A 25,347-nucleotide genomic window follows, 5' to 3' on the forward strand; every position below is an offset into this window, starting at 1 on the left:
TATTCATCACTTGTGTGTTTACATTGTTTTTGTTATGTGCTTCATAACAACCAATGTTAACCAATCTAATCTAATGTTGGGGTTTCCTGAAGAGACACTGGGCCACATTTGGCACAGAGAGCAAGGCTGTCAGTAACATCATCATACTGTACATACAGACTTTACTCTTGGTGTTAAATGTAAATGTCTAAATGAAAGCTGAAACATTTTAATCACAGAAGTAGCAATATTTTGTATTTCTAAAAATCACCTCTGTGATAATCTGTGAAATTAAATATTTACCATAAATAGACATTTTACAGCAGTTCCTCCCAGCCATGTAAAGTGGACTAGAGGCAGAGTACAAGTGCACTGGGAGAAGTAACTACATGTAGCCTATCACTCTACTTTACAGGTGCTCTGACAACCATTAATGAGAGTTGTTAGCTTTCCTCTACCTAATGAGATTTATTTTTGATCCACCATAATTATCTAACTATCTAACTGTGTTCCAGGTCCTGACTGTCCTCTTGGTTGGACTGTGTTTGGCTCTCGCTGTTTCATGTACCGAGCCGATATCAGGGATGCGGCTGATGCAGAGGTATTAGAACAATATGATCAGTAACTCTGTTGTGGTTTTAAAACTGTTGATGTCATGACAACTATATGTCACTGGGCTTTGTTTCAAATTTCTGTTTCGCACCATAAAGCAGTTTGTGAACAGTTTTCTTGGGATGTTGTTTGTTTTGTTGCCAGCACTAGATCTAGGGTTACACAAGCCAGTAAGCACTGTGTTACCATGACAGCTTGAAGGATCTGGGGCAGCATGTATTATCATTTAATACAATATAATATTATGTAATTATTATAAGTTCTTTTAATACGTCCATGCCCCACAGAGACAGAGCTGCCCAGCTCGGCTTCTGCAATAGCACCATCTACTGACATATATGTATATTGCTTCAATACAAAACCATGTGTAGTGTTGTGTGTCTGTGTGCTATGTTAGAATGGTTCAAGTACTTCAGGGGGGCTGTTTACATTAAGAAACCATACGCACGTCAATGAGAAGCAATATCCTGAAAAAAAAGGGTTTCCAGGTGATGGATCCTTTAAAAATAAAATCATTTATTTAAACTTAGGTGTCCTAATGTATGAGTGCATGTTTTGGAACATGTGTGTAGGAACTGTGCATGTCTCTTACATATTAGAAATATTTACTGTAAAAAAAAAAAAAAAAAAAAAAAACCTCTCTCTTCTTCTTACAGGTCAGCTCTGGAACGATCAGCAATGCTCCGATAGAAGACCTTTCGTCTGTGCCAAACCTTTGGGACTGACAGTGTCTGTAAACATCAGTACTGACTGATCATCACACCAGACTTCAGTGACAGCAGTGTGAACTCACTCACACACACAATGTCTTCTCCTGAATTTATGATCAAATTAGTTTGGTTCACAACTAATCACAGCACAGTCTTGCTTGTGTTTAGTAATGTTGTCAGGGGACATCAGGGATATAAAATCAATCTATAACTACAGGCAGGTCAGAGATTTGACCTGGTCTTGTCCTCTTTCTCTTTTTTCTCTTCATTTCATCGGTTCTTGTTCTTTGTTCCTCAGTGGTGGTGGAGTGTTGGATTTTGATCCTTCAGTATGAACTGTATTTCTGCTGAATCCAACAACGTTTCAAATAAACAGCGCATGAGGTAGTAGTCATGTCCAATTACTGTCATTGCATACACTTTGATACAAACAGGGAAATGAAAACCAGAAACGGCACCAGAAAATTATTATGGGGGGGGGGGGGGGGGGGGGGGGCTATAGGAGGTGCTAGTGAATTTTGACACAACAAACATCAACAAATAATACTATAATATTCCCTGGCTAATGCACTACATATTGTGAAATGCATGTTCCTAAATGTTTATCATACGACAACACAAGCATATTGAACTACTTTGAATGAACAAATGCCAAACAACAAGCACAAACAAACAATAAAAATCTGATCACCAGCACATCATTAAGTGACAGGCTACTGTACATTAAATTATGCTGATTTAAAAAAAAAAGAAAGTTCAATTGAACTTTAGACAATTAATTTTAACAAGTAAGGCATCTTTCTTAAAAATCCATCTGTGAATAATAAAGACAAATGAATCAGTGTTTGTTATTTGAAGTTTACCCACTTCATAAAAGGTGTCTATCTTGTCCCTTTATTCAATGCTACAGTAACTGTTTCTACAGTAGGAACAACACATTTACAACAGTAAAGTCACAATAAACTCAGGAACAAATTTAAATTTTCACAAAAATCAAGCGGGTCCTATGTTCCTTGGTCCCATACAAAGTGGGGAACATATAGGACCCGCTTGATTTTTGTGAAAATTTAAATTTGTTCCTGAGTTTATTGTTTTCTAAAAAAGGATTGTTCCCCGCTTTTCCCCAAAAGGACCCGGGGAACATGCAATTACATGGAAGTGGAGTTGTGAGTGACTTGGCATATTTTTGCCCATTTTTAAGTGAGAAGTTGAGTTGTGACTTTGAGTGAGAAGTGTAATTGTCCCATTGGTTGGGTTTAGGCAATGAAGAAATGAGTTGGTTAAGTTTAGTAAAAAGGCCAGGTAGAGACTAGACAGGCCAGATAGATAGAGAGAGCCCATCGACCAACAACAGCGGGGACCATAGGACCCTTTAAAAAAAAAAAAAAGATCCTATGTTCCCCAGTAACAGCAACATGTATTGCGACCGGGTTACATAAGACCCTTTTTGGTAAAAACGTTGAACATAGGACCATTTATCAAAAAGAGGATCCTATATTCCCCGATCGGGGATAGGACCCCGGGACCACCTGTTACTGCTGTGATTCACTACATTCAGGTAGGCTAATGTTAGACATGGGCTGCAGGCTTGTGATTTATCATTCATTTAGCTTCTTAACAAGCTGAGTGCAACAGATTCACAACGTTTATCAATAAGAGCTTCCATTTTATTCTGCTTTTATTAACAAGTAGGTTGAGTTAAACAAGCACAAATGGGTGCTTTTCTGAAATCAAGTGGCTACTTGTTAGTAGGCTACCACTGGGAAGTCATGTTAATGGCTTTATAACTCACAACGGTTTTAGGTACTCCACATTCACGTCTCATCATATCTGCAGCATATAATAATAATAATAATAATGGATTACATTTATATAGCGCTTTTCTACCGTTACCCGATACCCAAAGCGCGTACAGTAACCATTATTCATTCATACACATTCACACCGGTGGTGGTGAACTACGTGTGTAGCCACAGCTGCCCTGGGGCAGACTGACGGAAGCGTGGCTGCCATTTCGCGCCAAACGGCCCCTCCGACCACCACCATGATCATTCATACGCATGCACAAACATATGGACTTATACATCTATGACGAGGCAGCGGTGTGCACATTCGTGCATGTGGGAGAGCTATGGATGTATGGAGAGCAGCGGGGACATCCACAGTGCCTTCCTGAGTGCAGTTATTGGCCATTGTGTTCCCTCTGTTATTGTGAAACCTTTACAGGTCATCCACTGGGACAATCATCAAATATCAGATTCATTTTTATTACAGTTTGATCAGATTGAGAATAAAGCAGTGTCAGACAAACATCCAGCTCAGTAATAGTAGACAGGGCAGGTTGAATGGCCTTTTCCTTTTGTGTTTTCCATCACTTTCTTTTCACTTGCACCATCCCTCGGGGAGTGATACAGTGTCAACTATAGAACTGGTGCTATCAGAAAACCATGATCTGATCCGTTTTTCCTGGTCTTTATTGAGTAGTTAATGGATATTTCAGTCTTCAAAGTGGCAGACCAAACTTGCCGTGCTGCTTTTGGTTGACTGGAGTCTGGGCACAGGAGCAGGTGTTATGTGTTGTTTTTCACTCTCCCAGCTGAACTTGGTGATATGCCTGAAATGAGGAAGGTACCATAAGCAATAACTGAAAGAACAAACATTTTATGCAAACGTAACTTTAACTCTAAATGCTTCCTTGTTCCTCTTTGCACTTGCAGGCCTTTTTTTCTGCAGAATAATATGAATAGAGTAATGTGATAATGTGATGTTTTACCAACCGCAACTTAAAACTAAAGATTAAGTTACGGTGAGGGTGTGAGGGTCTAAAGACAGAGGATTTTGGGAAAACCCTTTGAGACAAACTGTTTGTAAAAGTGGTCTAGAGCCAACAAATAAACTTGTGTTGGTTGTGACCAAGATGGCTGCAGTTGTCCTGGCTGTGTTTCATTTCATTTATTTATTTTTTTATCTTTGCAGAGTTGGTTGGTTGTTGCTTACTCTGCTTCGTAGTTCTGTTGCTAGCAGACCTTGAGTGGTGCCGGTTGGCGCTCATTCTTAAAGGTCAATTTCAGGCAAATTCAACCTGCGGCTATAGTTACTGATAGCAGTACGTCGTCTAGATTCTGAAAATGTGAACCCTTATCTGTTTCAAATAGCAAAATTATTTTTATGCACGCCAGCATAACCTGTTCTGTGATTAAGTATTTTCCAAGTTGTGAGCAAAAAAGGAAACAGGCTCAATTCACAGAAATAATGAACCTCAATAAAAATCTTTGAGTGTTCCCCATCCCACATATTCACCCCCTTAGCCTACTTGTTCTTAACAAGCTGAGTGCAACAGATTCACAACGTTAAGAGCTTCCATTTTATTCTGCTTTGATTAACAAGTAGTGTTAGTTAAACAAGCACAAATGGGTGCTTTTCTGAAATCATATTTAAGTATTTTGAATAAGTGGCTACGGGCCGGCTACCACTGGGAAGTCATGTTAATGGCCGCGTTTCCCAGATTTGTTAAGAAGCTCTTAGCGCTAAGATCTTCTTTGGAGCGCTCTTAAGAACGCTGTGAAAGAAGAACGTGTTTCCCAGAGTCGCTCTTAGCTTAAGAAGATCTTTCACTAAGAAGGAAATGTAAGATCGAGCTGACCCACTCTTTCGAGTCTTCTTAGCGACTTTTTAGCACTTTTTCAAGGCAAATCAATATCACACTAAGCAAGATTTAAACAGTGCACATCGTATGTTTAAAACATATTAAATATGTGCCGAAATAAAAAATAGAAATAAAAAATAAAATAAGAACAATAAATAACCTAAATATGAGGAATAACGTGTGCTCTGCACATCAGGCACACAAATAAAATTAATCATGATGACTATCATTTATCATAATTTTTACGCACACATCCACGTCCCATATCTGCATGAACATCAAAAACACAGCCGTTCTTAAATCAACCCCTAGTGTCGCTGTTGCATCGTGTTTTTATGCAGTGGGGAGCTCCTTGGTGTGGTGGGGGCATCGCAAGCAAGGGTCAGTGTGGAGTGTGGCAGCCGTGACACCGATCCTCCCGTGCCATGTTATACTGGCACTAAAAAGACTGTCACGCATCAACACTCCACTGCCTAAATATAGCTATATGTAGCCTATATACATATGTATAGCATTGATCATTCAGTGATGATGAGAAAAGAAAAACGTGTTGACCACCAAAATAATTTTCTTTGATCCCAGACCACAGCAATGCTTCAACTTGCAGTGGAGATACTCTATGAAGTGAGCTATTTGCTACCTTGTGTTTTCATCCTTTCCAGAGTTGTCTGGCTGTAAACCAGCCAGCCCCTGCGCACATTTTTATTTTTATTTTCACACACATCAATCACATGGTCACGCAGCCGTCTGGCCGCATCTTTACGCGGCTGTGCCGTGTCATCTACGGCCAGTCCGTCGCTGCCCGTGACCAACGCGGCAACAACAGCGGAGAAGTTTCTAATCAGGCCCGCGGACACCGGGACCTGTGTTAACCCCGTGTTAAATCCCGTTTTCGGTTTATTCATCGCCCGTCGGTGCAGCTGCGCTTGTCACTGTGTGTGATTTATGCGCGTAATAGGTGGCGTGTGATATAATAATCGATTTGCCTGGCATCGATTGATTCAGTTTCAGTACTGTGGTGGTGGACAGCTCCCGTTAAGAGCTTCTTAAGAAGCTTCTTTGGCGTGATCTTAAGAAGGCAGTTAAGAACGCATCTGGGAAACACCCGTATCTTAGCACTCCTTCTTAGCCGAACCCTTCTTAAGAGCCTTCTTAAGTCCTTAAGAAAGATCGAATCTGGGAAACGCGGCCATTGGCTTTATAACTCACAACGATAGTTACTCCACATTCACGTCTCATCATATCTGCAGCATATGGACTTATACATCTATGACGAGGCAGCGGTGTGCACGTACATGCATGTGGGAGAGCTATGGATGTATGGAGAGCAGCGCGGGGCAGCCCCGCCCATTAGTGAGAGACAGAGGAGCAGCAGGGAAGCGCCCCCCCCCCCCCGGCCGGTGCACTCAAATTTAGATTTTAGAACAAAAATTAATAATAACTAGATACTAACTTCACTCTGCCTTTAGGCCACAGTGTACACACAGTTGCAAAGACTGTTGTCTGTTGATGAGCTGCACTCTGTCTCACTCTGAAGTTAACGAGCCCAAAGCTGCACCTGTTGGAAACACACTGTGTCAACACCAAGAAAGCTTGAGAGTCAAGCTTGAATGACTTACAATGAAAATTTCTGTGAATTTCAGGCTCAGAGCAGCAGTTTCAACATGAAGCAAGTTATCAGAAGTCAACAGAGGACGACTGGGAAAATAATTCACTATAATTGTTGTTGAGGCAAGATTTGAACCAGCAACCTTCAGGTCTTCAGCCCAGCAAGCTAACCACTAGGCTACAGACAGAGACAGTATGTGAGGGGCAAAGAAAACCTTTAATAAGAGGATCACTGGCTTCTGCTTAAAAAAAAAGTAAGGAAAGTGCAGAAATTAGCCACACCAAGTAAGAAGAGGACTTTTTTGTGACCTGTGACTATTTTTTGGTGAATTAAAACGAATTAAAAAGCACTTAACAGCAAGTTACAAAGTTGAGCTCCTTCTCCTGCTGCTGTGAAAAAAATGCATTGGGCTGAATGAGAGCAGAGAGCTCCCTGGCTGCATTTAAAAAATATTTTAAATTATTATCTAAGTCTCTTTGCATTTTTGACCAGAATTTTAGCCAGAAGACAAGTGGGAAAATGCATCTATCAGTTCAATATGATCCATCTTTTGCTAATAGATCCTTTAAAAAGAAGATTAATGATTTAAACTTAGATGTCCTAACAACTGAGTGCATGTTTGGGAACATGTGTATGTCTCTTATTAGAAATATATACTGTGAATAAACTCTCTCTTCTTCTTACAGGTCCGTTCTGGAACGATCGGCCATGCTCCCATAAAATTCCTTTCGTCTGTGCCAAAACTTTGGGACCGACAGTGTCTGTGAGCATCAGTACTGACTGATCATCACATCAGACTTCAGTGACAGCAGTGTGAACTCACACACACACACACGCACACGCACACATATGAATTTATGATCAAATTAGTTCAGTTAATCACAACTAATCACAGCGTAGTCTGTGTCAGTAATTTTGTCAGGGGACATCAGGGATATAAAATCAATGTATAACTACAGGCAGGTCAGAGATTTGACCTGGTCTTGTCCTCTTTCTCTTTTTTCTCTTCATTTCATTGGTTCTTGTTCTTTGTTCCTCAGTGGTGGTGGAGTGTTGGATTTTGATCCTTCAGTATAAACTGTATTTCTGCTGAATCCAACAACTTTTGAAATAAACAGACAGAGCATCAAGTAGTCATGTCCATTTACTGTCATTGCATACACTTTGATACAAACAGGGAAATGAAAAGAACACAGAACTGAGCATGAACGGAGAGAAAAAAACAGCCACATGTCTTCTTTCACCTGAGTCATTATACAGACAAAACTTTTCTGAATCAAATAAGCGGCTGCACTTTGTTTAACATTAGATACAATTATTAGCGTTATACATCCAGCTCCACACAAACAGCAATAAATAATAATAATAATTAAATAAAATCACAGGTGTCTAACAAAGAAACTAAGACTAGAAACATTTCAAGGCCCAAATCAGCTCCAAGTTCAGATGGTTAGCAGACTCAGTGAGCTCCGGTGTTGTGAATGGTTTGTTGGTTCAACCTCTCAGAACAGGCAGAATCTGGGAATCTGACATAGATTTATGTTTGGAAAAAACATAAATTATATCCACAGTCAGAATACAAGAGCAAAACAGAACATTTCTCTATTTAAGGACTAGTTCTAATATCAAATAGGCCAATAGTTTAATATTCTTCTTCTGTGTAGTGTTTGCAAGAGCTCATAAATGTAGAAAGAGAGGACGTGTGAAGTAGCTTGAACCCAAATACTCTAGTGAGATACTCGTACAGTAAATACTCAAAGCATTTTTTTCATACTGTACATATTTCTGGGGGGCTTTTTTTGCCTTTATTTGATAGTTCAGAGAGACAGGAAATAGGGAGACAGAGAGAGTGAGTGAGCAGTTTGTTTTGGAATCAACCAACCTCTGTATGAATCTGTATGAGCGTGGAGCTGAGAGCTGCAGACAGGAAGAGTTGTGAGACCAATTTTTTCTTCATAGAACATGTTGACAGACAATAGTAAAATATGACAGTAACACCAGTTTTATCTGTTCAGAACAGCTTGATCTCTAATTTAAAGGACTTAAAGCGTTTAAAGGAAAATTTATTATTTTTAACAGTAGATCCTAATTTCCCTTCAGTGTTTATCCTGGGTTAGAAACTGTTTTTCTTTTCTTGGTGCCAGTTGGTGTCCAGGCCACATGAGGCTGATCACACTTTCCCTGTTTACAGGCCAACAGACATAAGACATAAGCATCAACTGGAGAGAAAAAAAAGAAGCAAAAAATAAAACACAACGAATTCTACTTTTTCATTTAAAAAAAACATGCATCAACAAATGATTAAAAAGAAATTGAAGACTTGTTCTGATATATAATAACTACAGGTAGAACGTCACATGAGCCTTATTCCAGTGTAAAGCCTCTTTGAACCACCGGGAGCCTCCTGCACTGTCCCAGCACTGAGCACTTCCATGTTACAGACTGCTGTGTATTTATGGCTGCAACACCGGGATAAAAACCAGATGAAGTGTCACCCAGGTCTCCTCTTCACACAGTTCCACTGCAGGACGGCCTCATCCACAAACAACCTCCGGCTTCCCACACACACACACACACACACACAGGCGCACGCACCATATCCTTGTTTGTTTGTTCTTCAACAGCAACTAGAAGTGGATTTCTGAAGGGTGTTTAAAGCTGCAGACTGATGGTGAATGTTGCTGTGAATCACCACCTGCTTCTGCCGCCTCAGTCTAAATACAGGATTTACATCCTCATCAGGAGCTAGAGGTTGTTTTTGTAATAGAATGATTTCATAAGCGTGTGTATAAATAGCAGAAGTTAGAATAAGTAAGCGAAATTATATTAAAAGGGGTTAAATTCATTACAATGCATTCGCTGTGTTAGAAAAATGTTCAAAGATTCATATAGCCTAGTTTTGCCTGCTGACCTGAAGAGGGAGCCCCTGTCGTGCAATGCTTCATGAAGCTGGCAAAGGGTTCAACACTGTATCTGTTTCATATTTTGGTGTAGTGAAGAATAAAAGCAAACTTTGTAACTCATGGCAACTTTACTCTCAACGTGCTCAGCAGGAACTAAGCATCACAACACAGCTTCTTCTTCTCTCTCTGCAAATACATACATGGTCCTGTATTATTCAGTGGTGCCTCCTAATGGCACCCCAACGTAACAGCATTACAGAACACAACATATATTTCTCTATAAGGACCCACGGTGACACGGGTGTCACACTGCCTTCAAGTGTCCTGGAAAGCCCCTTACACATATTGATGTTGAACTTTTAACTCATGAAGTCCCTAAGTGACATCTACTCAACATCCTGGTGCAGTCACATGACTCTCTGTGAATCTCTCTATCCATGACAACATTTCCAAGATGGTGGCCAGCAGAGTTGGCACATTTCACAGAGGCAGCTACTTTTAAAAAGCTTGCTTTGTGTCAATAAAATAAGCCACCACCCATTTCACAATGCAAATCCTTTTATAACATGTCCCTTGTTGTATTTGACCTGTTCTGACCTCATTTTTTGAAGAAACTCATATAAAACAACTTAAGAAAATATTGCTGTGACATATACGTCACATCGGGCCTTAGCCTAAAAAAAGTCAGGAAAAATACCATGTGACGCCTATGTCACAATGAGAAAAATGGCAAAGAACTGCTCAATTAAATTAGGTGATTCAGATATTTTGAATTAATATACTCTATGTTGTTCAATTTAAAACATAATTTAAAATTGTTAACATAAAAATAATGTCAAATTCAATCAATATTTAATAAAATGATATATCAGTCCGGAAATTGAATCACAGATTTAGCAGAGACACTCTTCTCAGTAAATGAACAAGATTTTAGTATCCCAAGCAGGTCCCATATTAATGTAATTATGCTTTTTTGCTGTATTTTTTGTAACAAAATAGGATACAGTGTTCAGGATGTACTGACGATCATCAGACGTGCAATACATGTTGTATACAGAACAACAAATACAGCAAAGAAGAATGAGAATTTACATAAGAAAATATTAGGAAACAAATAAGAAAAGTTAACACAGTCAAACAGTCATGAACCAGGTTTGAGACAAGGGTTCTGGACTGCTGTACTGATGGGAGAGAGGGTCCCATGTGGTGCATTGTGAGAGAAGGACGTTTTACCCAGCTCAGTTCTGACGAATGGAATATGACCCAACTATCAGTTCTGTGAGTGGGTACCAATGTTTTGTGATTTCATAGTTAACAGAGATGATAAATAAGGAGACAATAACTGTGACAGGGCTTTAAAAATGGATAAAAACCAATGCTGTTTTCCCCGTACTGTCAGAAATGACCAGCCGACATTTTGATAAAGAGTGCTGTGATGAGTATTATATGAATCATTGGAAATGAAATGTAAGGCTGAGTGGTAAACAGCATCCAATGGAATCAAAGTGGAACTAGCAGCTCTTCCATAGATGGCATCTCCATAGTCTAAAACAGAGAAAAAACTGTGTCTCCAATTTTTTTCCTGTGGTGAGTAGGGAAACGGCGCTTATTTCTGTATAGAAAGCCAAGTATTGTTCTTAGTTTAGCAATGAGGGTGGTGATATGGTGCTTAAAATTAAGACAACTGTCCATCCAGATGCCAAGGTATTTGTAGTTGGAAAGAAAATTGTGGTTGCACAGCTTTTAAGGCTTCAGTAACTGGTTAAAGCCTTCAATATGAGGCAATATTCGCATTTCTATAGTGTTTGCCCTTTTTTGTGGTGAAACTTGTCTTAAAAAGGTGTTAATAGTAATCAGCAAATTTGTAATTTTGATATATGTTATGGAAATGCAAATAAAAGGTCAAATTTGTGTTACAGAGCAAAAGAAAATGTCAAGCCCATTTACTTTCAAGTGACAATTTAAGTTACCAAAAACGCCCGATGTGACATATATGCAACATTCCAGATCTCTGACAATAGGTGGCGCTATTTTAAAAAAAACTTCAAAAATGTGTTCCATGCATTCAACTTGGTCTGTGTTTCACCCCACTTAATTTTCCTTCAAGGATAAATGGGTCTGGGTTCTTATGGGTTAAGGCATGAAAAACACTGTTATCTTGTAATGTGGTTGTGCTGTGTTTCTGTTTATATTCCATAGATGTCCTGTAGAGCAGAGTGGCACGGTGCAGCTGTTCTTCTCGTTACAGCTGTGGATACAGAGGGATCTGGGCCATAAAGTATACCCCCGCGAGGCAGGAGGGCCCCGCCGCCCCCGCCTGTATAGGCAGGTTTTCACCGAATCAACGTTATCTTTTTCTTTTCTTTTACCGCAACATACCTTTCAACGTCATGATAACTTCTGTATTTTTTCTATTCAAACTTCCACAGTCCATAGTTCTCTTTGTTTGATATTTCAAGAGACTTTTGGTTAAAGCAGATAACAGCGGCACGGCCGTTTCGGCTAATGCTGTGTTCAAGGCAGGCTTTTGAAACCGTAAGTTACAGCTTCAAGTCACAACTACGACTTGGTAGCGTTCCAGGTAACCCGTAGCTTGTGTTTTTACCGTCCTGTTGTCTGTGAAAGTTCCCTATAACGGCCACTCGTAACTTCCGACCCGTGAACTCGTACCAGATCGAACTGGTATGACTTCACAGGAAGGAAAAACACAAAGTACGAGTTTCCTTGAACGCACCATGAGTTAGCAGCCCCCGCCCTTGTCAGGCATCAATTGGTCCTCGTGCTACGTCACCACATTCACGCGCATCCCTTGGCTGCACACACAGCCCTTCATGCCGTTCTCTCCCCTCATTGGATAACACTTGTATCCCACAAGGAAAATTTTCTCCTCGGGTTACAGCAGAGCAGAGTGACGGAGAGACTCGTGTTTAGGCTGAAATACTTCATGTAAGTGATTGCTGACGGAAAATAGGACTATTTAGGACTTATATTAACAAAAACATTCCACTGATATCTGCTTTAAGTAACTGTGACAGTTGAGGTTCCTGTCACTATGCCTCCAATTGATCATGCGCCCTGGCTACTTGGCCAAGGGGATGTCCCTTTGGGTGACTGGCATGCGCGCGTGACTCTTACCCGGGAGGTGTGGGTTCAATCCCCGCCCGGGCCCTCTTCACATTGCCACATAACCATGGACAGCTCCTAGACAGGCTGGTTCTGCTGAGGACAAGTTCGTCATAATGTTCGGAGGCTTGCATATTGAAATGGCAGCATTGGAACTCTACTCCAGGGCAGTGGTTGCACAGGAGCCCTCTTGGAGGCAGGGATAGCATCTCCTGGGACAGCAGATTCATTTCTGACAGCTTCAAACATCACTAGGACACGACAGATGCACCAGATAACAGCATGCAGTCTGTACAAGCTTCTGAAGGAAGCCCACGCGGACTACTTGAAAGAGACAGATGAACAATCCGCAGAGGTACCTAGCTTCGAAGCTTGGTGTGAGCAGCTCAAACTGCAAAGTCCCCAGTTTCATTTCTGGTATATGGTGCTGTCAATGGAACTGGTGATCCTCTTGTTGATCAGATCATTCAGGGAAGCCAACTTCTTCTTGTACTGTCAGTCACTGGCTGAGCTGATACCGTACTTCTTTGCAAACAACAATGTAAACTATGCACGGTGGCTTCCAATCCACTACAGAGACATGATGACCCGGGGACAGAAGCATCCTCAGCTGGCTCAGGAGTTCCAGAGTGGAAACTTTGTTGTACACAAAACGAGCCGACAGTTCTCAGCAATGGCTATTGACCAAGCTCACAAACAGGCCAATGCTGTCATCAAGGCAGACCGTTTCTGTTTCCAGGAGTTTATGAAGGGACTGGAAGGGGAGGAACAATCCACCTTCTATGAACCAATCAAGAAGAATAGGGTTAACTTCTTCCGACAGGTACCAGCCACTGCTTTAAAGCAAAAAGTGCTGAAGGAAGACTGTCAGCTGTTCTCCAAGCTGTTCATATCATGCCAGAGCAGAGAGTGTGACTTGAAGGAGTTCTTCCGTCATGAAAACCAGTCACATCCTGCTGCCCTCAGTGATGGTGGAAAGCTCCACACCTGTCTGAAATCCCACCTCACTACCATTCTTGAGAGCCGAGTTACCATCCCTGAGACAGAGCCATACGCCGACACCATCATCATTGATGGTGCTGCGTTGGTGAACAGTCTGCCCCCACGGAGTTCAAAGACGTTTGAAGAGTACACAATGCTCGATGTCCTTCCTACAATACAAGCATACTCTAACAAGTACAAGAGAACAGACATTGTGTTTGATGTTTACCAGCCATCTAGTCTGAAAGCTGAAACTAGATCAAAGCGAGGGCACGGGGTGAGACGCAGGGTGACAGGTTTGGGCAAAATTCCCTCAAAATGGCAAAACTTCCTGAGAGAAAATGACAACAAAGCCGAACTGTTCAACTTTCTGGCTGATAAGATAGCATGTGTGGCCACGGCAAATGTGGTCATTGTGACCAAGGAAGAAGATGCTGTCAGCAACCGCACTATCAATCTGGCTGGGGTGGCACCATGCAGTCATGAAGAAGCTGACACACGGATCTTTGCAAGGTCATCATAGTCAAAGCCAACGACACAGATGTTGTCGTCATCGCAGTCAGTGTTCTGCAAGCACTTCAGCACTTTGCCTTTGGCCAAAGATAGAACCTGAGGTGGGTTCCTGTACATGACTTGTGTTCCAGTCTTGCAGAAAAGAGGGTGCTCTTCTTTCATGCCTTCACTGGCTGCGATGTCAAGTCTGCATGGCAAACGTGGGATGTTTTTGATGAGGCTTCCAGGGTCTTCATCAAACTTAGCCAGTACCCACCACCGGTGGGTGAAGAAGACCTGAAGACCCTGGAGAAGTTTGTGGTCATCATGTATGACAGATTCAGCACTGCTGAAGGTGTAAATGATGCAAGGTTGGACATGTTTGCACGGAAGCAGAGGCCATTTGCGGCCATTCCTCCAACCAAATCAGCACTGAAGCAGCATGTGAAGCATGTGTGACAGTGGTGGTCCTGTCACTATGCCTCCAATTGATCATGTGCCCTGGCTACTTGGCCAAGGGGATGTCCCTTTGGGTGACTGGCAAGCGCGCATGACTCTTGCCCGGGAGGTGTGGGTTCAATCCCCGCCCGGGCCCTCTTCACCTTGCCACACATGCTGCCTACCAGGCAGGCTGCATCTGGAGTCAGTCAATAGTATGTCAACCAGAAAACCAGACTCCTGCCAACTGGGGCTGCTTAGAATTTTGCTTCGAGGAAATTATTTCTGTAACACAGTCAGATTTTATGAAATGTCGGCACATCTCTAATAATATAAGGCTTGTCCTAGATATTTTAGATTATGGAGATTTGTTTGATAAAAAGTCACTGATATTGTTTTTGGACTTTTACAAAGCTTTTGATACTGTAGAACATTCGTTTATTTTTGAGGCTTTGCAATATTTCGGGTTCAAAGAAAACTTCAGGAACATCATAAGTACACTTTAATAGCTGTGTATCCCTGGCACATGGTACCTCTCCTCGTTTTGATATAAACCATGGGATAAGACAAGGGTGTCCAATTTCCCCTTTGTTATTTTTGATAGCTGCTGAACTTCTTCATCTGTTTATTGTTAATTGTGTGAATGTAGAAGGTATTAAGATAGGTCACGATGTTCTAACCATCAGTCAGCTGGCAGATGACACTTGTCTGTTTCTTCAAAATGAACTTAAAGTCCCTATTGTTATAAAAGCTTTAAATGTGTTTTCAGGTGCCTCTGGTCTCACAATTAATAAGAGAAAGTGTGAAATAATGGCCATACATGATTCGGACACTGTTTCAATAGATGACATAAAGGTGAAAAAAGAGGTTAAATACTTGGGTATCACAATAAGCAAATCTTCTAGTGAGAGGATTTCTCAAAACTTTATGCCAAAAATTGAAAAATCTGAATCTGTCTTTCTTTATTTTTTCAAGGTTCAAGAGTCTTTATTATCCCCGGGGGGCAAATTGTTTCACAGCAAGTAGTAAAAAACATACAACAAACACATCCAAAAAACACAAACAGCCACATCAAACATTCAACATAGGTCATTTAAAAGCCTTGTCTGTTCGTCTTACACCTAGGAAGCAGGTATCTGCGTCTGGATGGAAGCAACCTGAACTCTGCGTGCAAGGGGTGATCTGGATCTGCCAGGATCAGTCTGGCTTTGGTCACTGACCTCTCCTTGTGCAGGTCGGAGAGGTCATTTAGGGCTGTGCCTGCAATTTTTCTGCACATCCTAACAATACCCACGATTTTGTTCCTATTTTTACATGTTAAAAGACCAAACCAGCAGATTAAGTTAAAAGTTAATAAAGACTCGATAAAACAAGTATAAAACGTAAAAGTAGTGTCCACATTAAAACCACGGAGCATCCGATAAAAGTACATCCGCTGATGAGCCTTCTTACAAAGAGTGTCAACGTGGGCTTCGAAGGTCAGCTTATCGTCAAGTGTGGTTCCTAAATACTTGTATTGGCTCACAACTTCCACTTTTCCCCCAGAGATCACCGCCGGTGTGTTTGCAGCGCTGTTTTTTCTAAAATCAATGAGCATTTCTTTCGTTTTGGAGACATTTATGCTTAAAAAGGAGGACTCACACCAGTCAGTGAAGTCTCTGACCACTGGTCCGTGGTCAGGGTCGTCACTGCTGAGGAGGGACAGGATGACTGAGTCGTCGGCAAACTTTAAAATATGACGCTGTGGGTACTGGCTGCGACAGTCATTGGTATATAAAATAAATAAAAGGGGGGAAAGAACACAACCTTGAGGAGAGCCGGTAGAGGAGAAGAGGACATCAGAAAAAACCCCATTGACCCTTACCCTCTGAGACCGTTCAGTTAAAAAGTCCATCAACCATCCAATGAGGCCAGAGTCAATGTCATAAAAGCGATGTAATCTCTCAGCTAAAACATGGGGTTGAATACAGTTAAAAGCTGATGAGAAATCAATGAAAAGTAATTTGGCAAATGTTTTCTTCCCCTCAAGATGCTTTAAAATCATATTTAAAGAGTTCCTGTTGCATCTTCCACCCCCCGACCTGACCTATAGGCAAATTGAAGTGGGTCCAGATGATCTTTAACTTTAGATAAGAGGACCTCTTTGACAATTTTTTCAAATGACTTCATTACAAGTGAGGTCAGGGCAACAGGCCTAAAGTCATTTAGTGACGGAGTGGCCTTGTTTTTGGGGACAGGAACAATGACAGAGTTTTTCCAAAGCTGAGGGACCCTGTGAGTATGAAGAGACATATTGAAAAGAAAACAAAAAATGTCTGCCAACTGAAGGGCGGAATTTTTCAAAATGCGACCTCCAATGCCATCAGGGCCAGGACTTTTCCTCTCTTTGGTTTTACGAAAAAGATTAAAAACAGTTCCATTGTCAATGTGCACAGTTTCAGTTTCATCAGAGGACACATTTTTATAGCCAGAGAGTTCCTCCGTAAAATCATGAGTATTAAAACGGTTAAAAAAATTGTTAAGATCGTCAGACAATTCATAATCAGACAAGGAATTAAAAGTCCTTTTGGTCGGCATTCCCATCATGGACCTAACTCCCTCCCAAGCCGGCTGGGAGTTGTTGGATCTGAACAAATTCTCCACCCTCTCCTTATAATTCACCCTGGCTATTTTCAGTTCAGTTTTCACTTGTTTCTTGAGTGTGTGATATTGAACCATATCACCACTATTAAAACAAATGTTGCGCCTGTTAATCGTGTTTTTGACCGATTTGGAGATCCAGGGTTTATTATTTGGAAATATGGTAATGGATTTCTTTGGGATTATAGACTCTTCACAAAAAGTCACATAGGACGAGACAGTGTCTGTGAGTTCATCCAGATCAGTGCATGCATTTTTAAACATATCCCAGTCGGTGCAGCTGAAACAGTCTTGAAGGCAGTGGACAGACTCCTCCGACCAAACCGGAACTAATCGTCGCTCCGGCTTGTGTTTCCTCAGGACAGGTCTGTAGGACGGAACCAAATAAACAACATTGTGGTCCGACGAGCCAAGAGGTGCTCTGCACAGGGATTTGTACGCGTCTTTCACCGATCCATAACACAGGTCCAGGCGTTTTGTAAGTCCAGTAAAACACGACACATATTGATAAAAGTTCCCGAGGGACTTCCCGGGTCTACACTGGTTAAAATCCCCCATAACAAAGTTTGGTGCGTCAGGGGAAATCCTCTGCAGCTTCTGCACAGTTCTCACCATAGCCTGAGTAGCTAGGTCCACATTAGCCTTGGGATGGATGTAAACAAGTGTATTGAAAAACTGTGGGAATTCCCTCGGCAGATAGAAGGGGCGCAGAGACACGGACAGGAGTTCAATGTCAGGAGTACACAGTGTTTCTCTGATAAGAGTTGTGTTACACCACTTTTTATTTACATAGAGACATAAGCCTCCACCAAGTGATTTGCCTGTCACCGTGGAGTCTCTGTCGAAACGAATGGGCTCTCCAAAGCCCTCGATCTCCAAGTTAGACTGTAGATCATGGTCCTTCAGCCATGTCTCAGTCAGTGCCAGGACACAAGCGCTTTTATACTCCGCCAAGTGCATGACATTAGCTTGAAGCTCGTCAATTTTACCGCGGAGGGACTGGACATTTCCCAACATGACAGTGGGAAGCGGCATCCGTCGGTGGCCCTGCCGCTTCAGCCTCTGGCGTACACCACCGCGTCTCCCCCGCTTCCTCGTGCCCGGCTGCTTGTGCCTCCAACGCCGACTCTCCATGGAGATCCCCGTCCGGAGAATATCCGCGGGGGAAGCTGCAGCAGATTCCACGGAGCCCACACTGGAGTCCCGCAGGAGGAGGAGGAATTCCCGTCCATACTGCAGACGCGCTTGGTATTCACAGAGGCCACTCAAAAAGGGCCAGAAAAGTGTCAAAATGACCAAATAGTATGCAACGAGAGAGCGAGGCATGATTGTTGCTTCCTACCATACACACCCAGGTCAGTAAGGTAGTTGGTAGTGACAGTAAACAGTTTTAAAGACAAAAACACGGAGCACACACACACACGCCACTACTGCTGCCTGTTGCCATTACAGCGCCAGTTTCAGGATATTAGATGGTCTTCAATTGTTGGTTACAGGGAGATCTTACTATTATAGGTCAAACTTTACTTTCTAAGGCAGAAGTTTTATCTAGATTAGTGTACCCAGCTTTATCTTTATATGTAGATCTCAAAACCCGTGCAGCTATTGATTCACTCCTATTTAAATTTATATGGAAACAAAAATGAGTATGTAAAGAGGAAAACACTTATCAGACAGTTTTCAGAGGGAGGTCTTAACTCTTTTGCGACCACACTAATTGCTCATCACATCCGCTCTGGACCGCATGTTTTTGGCTATTTGTTTACCTTTTTTCTCATGTCAAACCAAACTCTGTACATCACCTAGAAACAAACGGTTTTCACGTGGTTGAAGAGTGACTTTCCAACGTGCTCCTCGAAAAAAAAAGTTTTTCCGGTTTGTAGCCGACAGCCGCACAGCACGCTACACGCTGTCCCAAGAGCAGCATTCAAGGAGACCGATTACTCAAACAAAACCGAGATCACACAGTTTATAAAAAACATTATGTTTTGATTGTAGTTTAAAACAGTTTTACATATCAGAGGACTACCATATTCACACACAGGGTACCTGAGAGTGTCTTTTATCATAATCTGTAAAAAACCAAAAAAAACAAAAACGGTTTTGACGAGTTAACTCGTCAATGGTCGTGAATGTTCGGCACGCTGTGACGAGTTTACTCGTCATTGGTCGCGAAAGAGATAATGTCTTGGATTTCCAAACTATTAACAGTATATTCAAAATCAATTGGTTAAAACATTGTCTAGCACATATTAGAACATGGCTCTCTTGAATACTCGATTCCCTGTATTATTCCATACAACCTGTCGGGGTTTATGCTCCATCTATCTATCTATATCTATCCATGGTTTTTCATTCCCAATTTTTTGTTTTATAAATGTGGTGGCTTAAAGTTTTTGCTGTCATGTAACTTTACCTCAGGCTGACAGCAGCAAACTTACATCAGGACGTCAGCTGTCAAAACCCTCCCGTTGTCGGACCCGACATGAAACTACTCCAGTTAGCTCAATCATGTTGTAACTAGGATATCCGCTGGAAAAATATTTTTTTCATGGGCCGTTTATTGAGTTATTTAAGACACTGCTAATGGCTAACAGCTAACGGTTAGCCCAGCTAATCTAAAATGTAATGAATGGAGTGTCATGGCGACACTCAGCGTCGTTCTCCTTAAAGTGGTGGATAAGAGCGCCTGTTCTGTATACACACCTTTCTCAGGAATAATTCCTGCTCTGTGGCTTGGTGGAAAGGTTCTTGAAGAGCGTTCATGTAACCAGAGGTGTATAGTAGCGAAGTAGATGTACTTCGTTACACTACTTAAGTAGTTTTTTTGAGGATTTGTACTTTACTGGAGTTCTTTTTTTAATCAGGACTTTTACTTTTACTTCACTACATTTAAAAGTTAAAAAATATACTTTTACTCCGTTACATTTACGTTTGCCACCTCGTTACTCGTTACAAATTAAAATAGAAATATAATTACCTGTAGGCTATATGACCAAATAATCGCATGCGTGCAAATATGCGCATGTGCTCTAAAAGCCGTCGGGGGTCTGACCTCATTCAGTGAAAGCCCGTTCAATTAAATGCCCGGGCGATTACTAGGCTAGTATTTGAATCTGCGATAGTGAAGCATTCACACAGTCTCACCACGACCCGCTGCTGCTGCTGCGGAGAGCTGTGGCCGCAGCCGGCTCCAAAGATCATCTATGCGTAACAGGATCGATCACTCTCATGCGCCGATTGATAAGTTTCGTTTTTACCGTGCACCACTGCCATGCATGGTGCCTGTTGCAAATACCCACCTGGTTCTATAAACGCCTTGGTTCCAGTTGATTGAGCATATTAAACGCCCGGGCCACTAATGGTCATACACGGTACAGAGAGACGCTTGCTTTATGTTCTCAGGCAGTCACCAGGCACTTGATTCACTCACTCTACATGTTTGCTCAGGTGTTTTTTGGTTTTATCATTCCACATCTATTCACCTGAAAGTGAAATAAAACAACACACGAGCAAAACAAGTGGTTGTTTTGCTTCTTTTTACGCTAAATACTTTGTACTTGTACTTTTGATACTTGAGTATATTTTTTCACAAGATACTTTTGATACTTAAGTACATTTAATGTGAGCTACTTAACAACTTTTACTCAAGTAATTTTCTTATGCGTGACTTTTACTTTTACCAAAGTCGTTTTTTGTTATGGTAATTCTACTTTTACTTAGTTATTTTTTTCAAGTACTTTATACACCTCTGCATGTAACAATGCTCATATCAGATCAGTTTTTACTTCTGTTTATAGTCAGTATAGTGATGTATCTTCTCCCTGCTCCCTTGGCTTCCCCTAGATTGTCACAGAAAATAAAATAAAATCAAAATGAAAAAATAAAATAATGTTTTTTTTTCGTTGTTTTTAAATTATATTTTAGAAAGAGGAGGGAAAAACATTAAAACACACATTTTTAAAAGTAATATCTATGTCGATGGTTGATTTATTTTTTATTTCGGTGGTAGGCTATTTGACTGGTTGCGTCATTACGTAGGCTACAACGTGCAGCCTAGAAGCTTACCCCTTTGCCTCGCTAGCTATGGTCACCGACAGTCCAGCAAAATTAAAATAAAAAAGCCCAGTGAAATGGACATTAGAAGTTTTATGATTATCAAAATTAAAGAGTCCAAGAGTCCCATGCAAGAGCACGCTGTGAGCTGCAGCAGCCATGAAGCCGACCACGATGCTTCCACGACCGGCTTCCGCCTTCTCTCCTGCCACTGGCCTCCATCATGACACCGGCTGCCTCCCCCCCGGATACCGGCCACTGCCCGCGAGTCACCGGCCTCCCTCCAGCCGCGGGCCCCCGAACACCTGTGCACACCCTCCAGTCACTGGCCTGTTATCTCCAAACAGCGGCCGCGGCCCCGGCCGCCTGGACACCTGCTGCCTCCCTCCTCCAGTCACCGGCCTACCTCCAGACACCTGTGTGAGCGCAAATTCTCAGCGATACAGCGGTTGCGCAACTGGATGAGGACAACTATGGCACAGCAGATAGGCTACTGTCAACTTTGTCACTTCTGTACATCGAGAGCGACAACTAAGAGGATTTAAACCTGAAGAAATAGTTGAGAAATATGACACAAACGCCCCGGCATATGCTGCTTCATTTATTAGGGTAAGAAGAACATTGATTAATTAATTATGGGCTACTACAACAGTAAAAAAAAAAATAAAATAAAACAAGTAGAGAATGAAAGGAATCATTCTGCTGCATCTCAGTTTGATGAACATAATCAAAATTATATAGTAGCTATATATCTGCCTATAGGTAAAGACTTTCTTTCTTTTTTTTGTCCCGTAGCTTCCCCATTCCTACTGCCCTAGCGCCGCCTATGGTGTCAGACAAACATCTAGCTCAGTAATAGTAGACAGGGCAGGTTGAATGGCCTTTTACTTTGTGTTTTCCACAGTAATACCTGAGGGATGATGCAGTAATGCAGTGTTATAATAATAACTAGAAAATTTCTTCTGGGGAAATTTTGAAAGGCCCACGGGGCTACTGCCGGTTTTGCCATCTCTGTCAACATGGGAATCAAACCCACGATCTTAAGGTCAAGACAGAGCTGATCAGACAGACACATGATCATCTTTTTATAAGCACTGATATGGAGGAGCTGTAACCACATTAGGTTAACTGTGTGTGTGTGTGTGTGTGTGTGTGTGTGTGTGTGTGTGTGTGTGAAGTTACCTGTGTGTGTTAGAGTGTGGGAGAGGAGTGCGCGCTTCCGCGCGCATTTGTGTGTGTCTGTAACTGTAATCACATGAAGCTGGTTCTAGAGTCTGTGTGTGTGTGTGACTGACTTGACACATAGTTAGTTAGTAGCTGCATCCTGTGTCAGTCTGATTTAGCTGTGTCTGTGTTTATAAACATTTAAACGAGCGCCAGGTGGATTGTTTATGAAGTTAACGAGCTCTGGCCTGAGAATCAGACATTACCACGGCAACTCGAGGTGGTTACCACGGCGATAGGGGCCCCCCCAGGCTGAGGCAGACAGAAACGTGGAGAAAAAGAGCGATTTTCTGCCTCTGCACCGGTCTCACATTTAGGCTTACTGTGACAAAACGGTAACTCCTATCAGAACAAAACACAGATCACGTTGCTCTAAGGACTTACTGAAAAATGTTGGTACGATTTGGTGTTTCTACAGTAAATATTTTGGAGACGCTGACAGTTTTAAAACATCAGTCCGTTCTGCTTCTCTCAGAAAATATTTGTATTGGAGTCAATGAGGAGCAGAGACAGACGTGGCCGCACTCAGAGGCTGATTCTGTCAATTCTGTAAGTCTCTCTGATACAGTATTTTGAGCACATGATATGAGAGATAACAAGTTTGTCTTACAAATTCTGAAAAAATCATGTGTGTAGAGTGTAAATTGTGGCCGGGCCGAGTGTGGAAAGAGAAAAAATCTGGAGTTTTTCTGGCATCTCTCCCACTCTAACCGATGATGTCACCCGCTCTGACACGAACATTCCGTGCAATACACAACCATTATAATCTCATAATTTCTCCAAAAATGATCATGGTCATTGATCAGGGATTGATCAAAAACTATATGACCGATCAAAACGTGGAGTACTACGACAATACACAAGACTTGTGTCTACTGTTTAAAGTTTAAATGGAGTCTCTAGGTGAAAGTATGCCTGAGCAGTAGACGTTTGTTAAACTCCAATAATTGGTCTTTTTCGCTCTTTTTTTTTCGCTCGTCCCATTGACTTCAATGCAAAATTTTGCGTAGTTTTTCGCAACTTACGTCGCGAAAAATTCGTACGCTGTTGAGAAAAGTAATAGCTCACCGATCCCGATCGAACCGCACGTTTTGATATATAATTTGCAGGACTAGTAGCAAATCGAAAATCGTCCGGAAGATGAAAAATAATAATATTATGGAAGAAAAAATCCACACAATAACAGTAGTTATTCGCCCGGGCACTGGTCCTTGCAGCTATTTCATAGCTGTTGGGACCAGTGCCCGGTGCGATGGCCCGTGGCCCTAATTAACCACATGAAGTTATCAAGTCCAAGGATGGTGGCGCTGCCCTGCGGCGACGAGCAGCAGTAGTTGGGTCTGTGTGTTGTTTGTCTGTATGTTTTTAACCACTGTGTGATTGATATCAATTTTTAACACTTTTTATTGCTCTTAACTACGAGGATACATGGGTCAGGACTATGAAATCGATGGCTTCGGGCAGCCTATCCAGCTCGATCGGGATGAACAGCTGACCGGAAAATCACAAGGAGGGGGCGTTGCCCTGTATGTCAATCAGCGTTGGTGTAAGACTGTGTTAGTTGTCATGTTCGTGTTCCAAGGATGAGGCCGTGTTGATAGCAAGTAACTTAGTTTAATGTCTCACGTTCTCAATAACATACATGTGGCTCCATGCAGTCTTGCTCTACCCTGTTATATGGTAGGTAAGCTGACTACTAACCAGTACTGCCGCCTAGCGGTCAAACATGTAATAACATCTAATCATAACATCCCCCCTTTTCTAAGGCAAAATGCATTAACATGAATTATCACATTAGCTGTGTCAGTTATTTCAACCATTTCTCATTCAGCATAACTCTGCAACACATAAGCAGTATAAACAGTTTATATCAGATTGCATAACTCATATCTAAGCCAACACTAGACCATTTAGAACACATTCACAACATCAATCAATATACATTTTGTTTAACATCTTTAACATGCATATTGAATTTTCTGTGTTTATAAGTTCAGTCTATCAGGCTTTCTGATTTCTCTTGTGGACCTTCTTAACTCAGGTTCGCTTGGAGTAGGTGTGTGAGAGTCAGTGTTACAGTCCATAGCAGGTGTGGGAGTTACCTGAGATTCACCACAGGTTACACTGAGCTCACCAACAGTCCCTTGAGGAGTCTTTAATAGACTGCGACGATTGCGTCTGAGGATTTGTCCATCATCAGTTTTCACCGTGTACGATCGTGGAGCAACTTCTTGCAGGACAGTTGCTTTTTGTACTCCATCCATCAGCATCCTCAATCCTGACTGTATTGTTGGTAGTCAGTGGAGGGAGATGCTTGGTTGTTCTGTCATAGAATGACTTTTGCATCATTTTCTGTTGTCGTAGCTTATGTTCAATCTTTGAGTGATTCTTTTGCTTGAATTTGTCGTTTTGATGACTCGGCAACGTTGTTCGTAGCTTCCTCTTCATCAGCAGTTCAGCTGGTGACAGGCCGCACTGAAGAGGTGATGCTCTGTAGCTCAATAAAGCCAGATAGGGATCCGAGTCACTGTCAGCTGCTTTCTTTAGGAGTTGCTTGAGAATGTGAACTCCTTTTTCAGCTTGCCCGTTTGACTGTGCATAGTGTGGGCTTGACGTCACATGCTTGAAATCATATTGCACTGCAAACTTCTGCCATTCTTTGCTGCTGAAGCAGGGGCCATTGTCGCTCACCACGATGTGTGGGATGCCATGCCTGGCGAAGATAGATTTAGCATGTGTTATGACACAAGTTGATGTTGAGCTTGTTAGTAGCGCCATCTCAGGGAAGTTTGAGTAGTAATCCATTACCACTAAATAGTCTTTACCTCTGAGATGAAACAAGTCCATTCCTACTTTGTGCCATGGTGCTGTTGGCACCTCAGCTACCACCATAGGCTCTTTGCTCTGCTTGTTCCTGTGTTTCTGGCATGTTTC

The 25,347-nt window shown here is 41.8% G+C and overlaps 2 protein-coding genes and 1 long non-coding RNA gene across 3 annotated transcripts in view; 2 read left to right on the top strand and 1 right to left on the bottom strand.

Annotated features, from left to right (window-relative positions):
* The window catches only part of LOC146984045 (galactose-specific lectin nattectin-like), a 170,951-nt gene that overhangs the window by 666 nt on the left and 144,938 nt on the right, over positions 1-25,347 (top strand). The window contains exon 3 of the mRNA XM_085783058.1: positions 495-580. Coding sequence (XP_085639184.1) covers positions 542-580 — 39 coding nt within the window. The 5' untranslated portion in view covers positions 495-541. The remainder of the gene's footprint in view (positions 1-494; positions 581-25,347) is intronic.
* Positions 7,407-25,347, top strand: part of LOC146984046 (uncharacterized) — a 46,208-nt gene continuing 28,267 nt past the window's right edge. The window contains exon 1 of the long non-coding RNA XR_015036133.1: positions 7,407-7,452. This is a non-coding gene — a long non-coding RNA (uncharacterized LOC146984046). The remainder of the gene's footprint in view (positions 7,453-25,347) is intronic.
* The window catches only part of acss2 (acyl-CoA synthetase short chain family member 2), a 223,175-nt gene continuing 207,118 nt past the window's right edge, over positions 9,291-25,347 (bottom strand). The window contains exon 20 of the transcript XR_015036131.1: positions 9,291-9,307. The gene's annotated coding sequence lies outside the window, so the exon portion shown is untranslated. The remainder of the gene's footprint in view (positions 9,308-25,347) is intronic.

Source organism: Trachurus japonicus, chromosome 7 (assembly GCF_045865225.1).
Source record: "Trachurus japonicus isolate A0001 chromosome 7, Traja_1.0".
In the NCBI taxonomy this organism is placed as follows: Eukaryota; Metazoa; Chordata; class Actinopteri; order Carangiformes; family Carangidae; genus Trachurus; species Trachurus japonicus.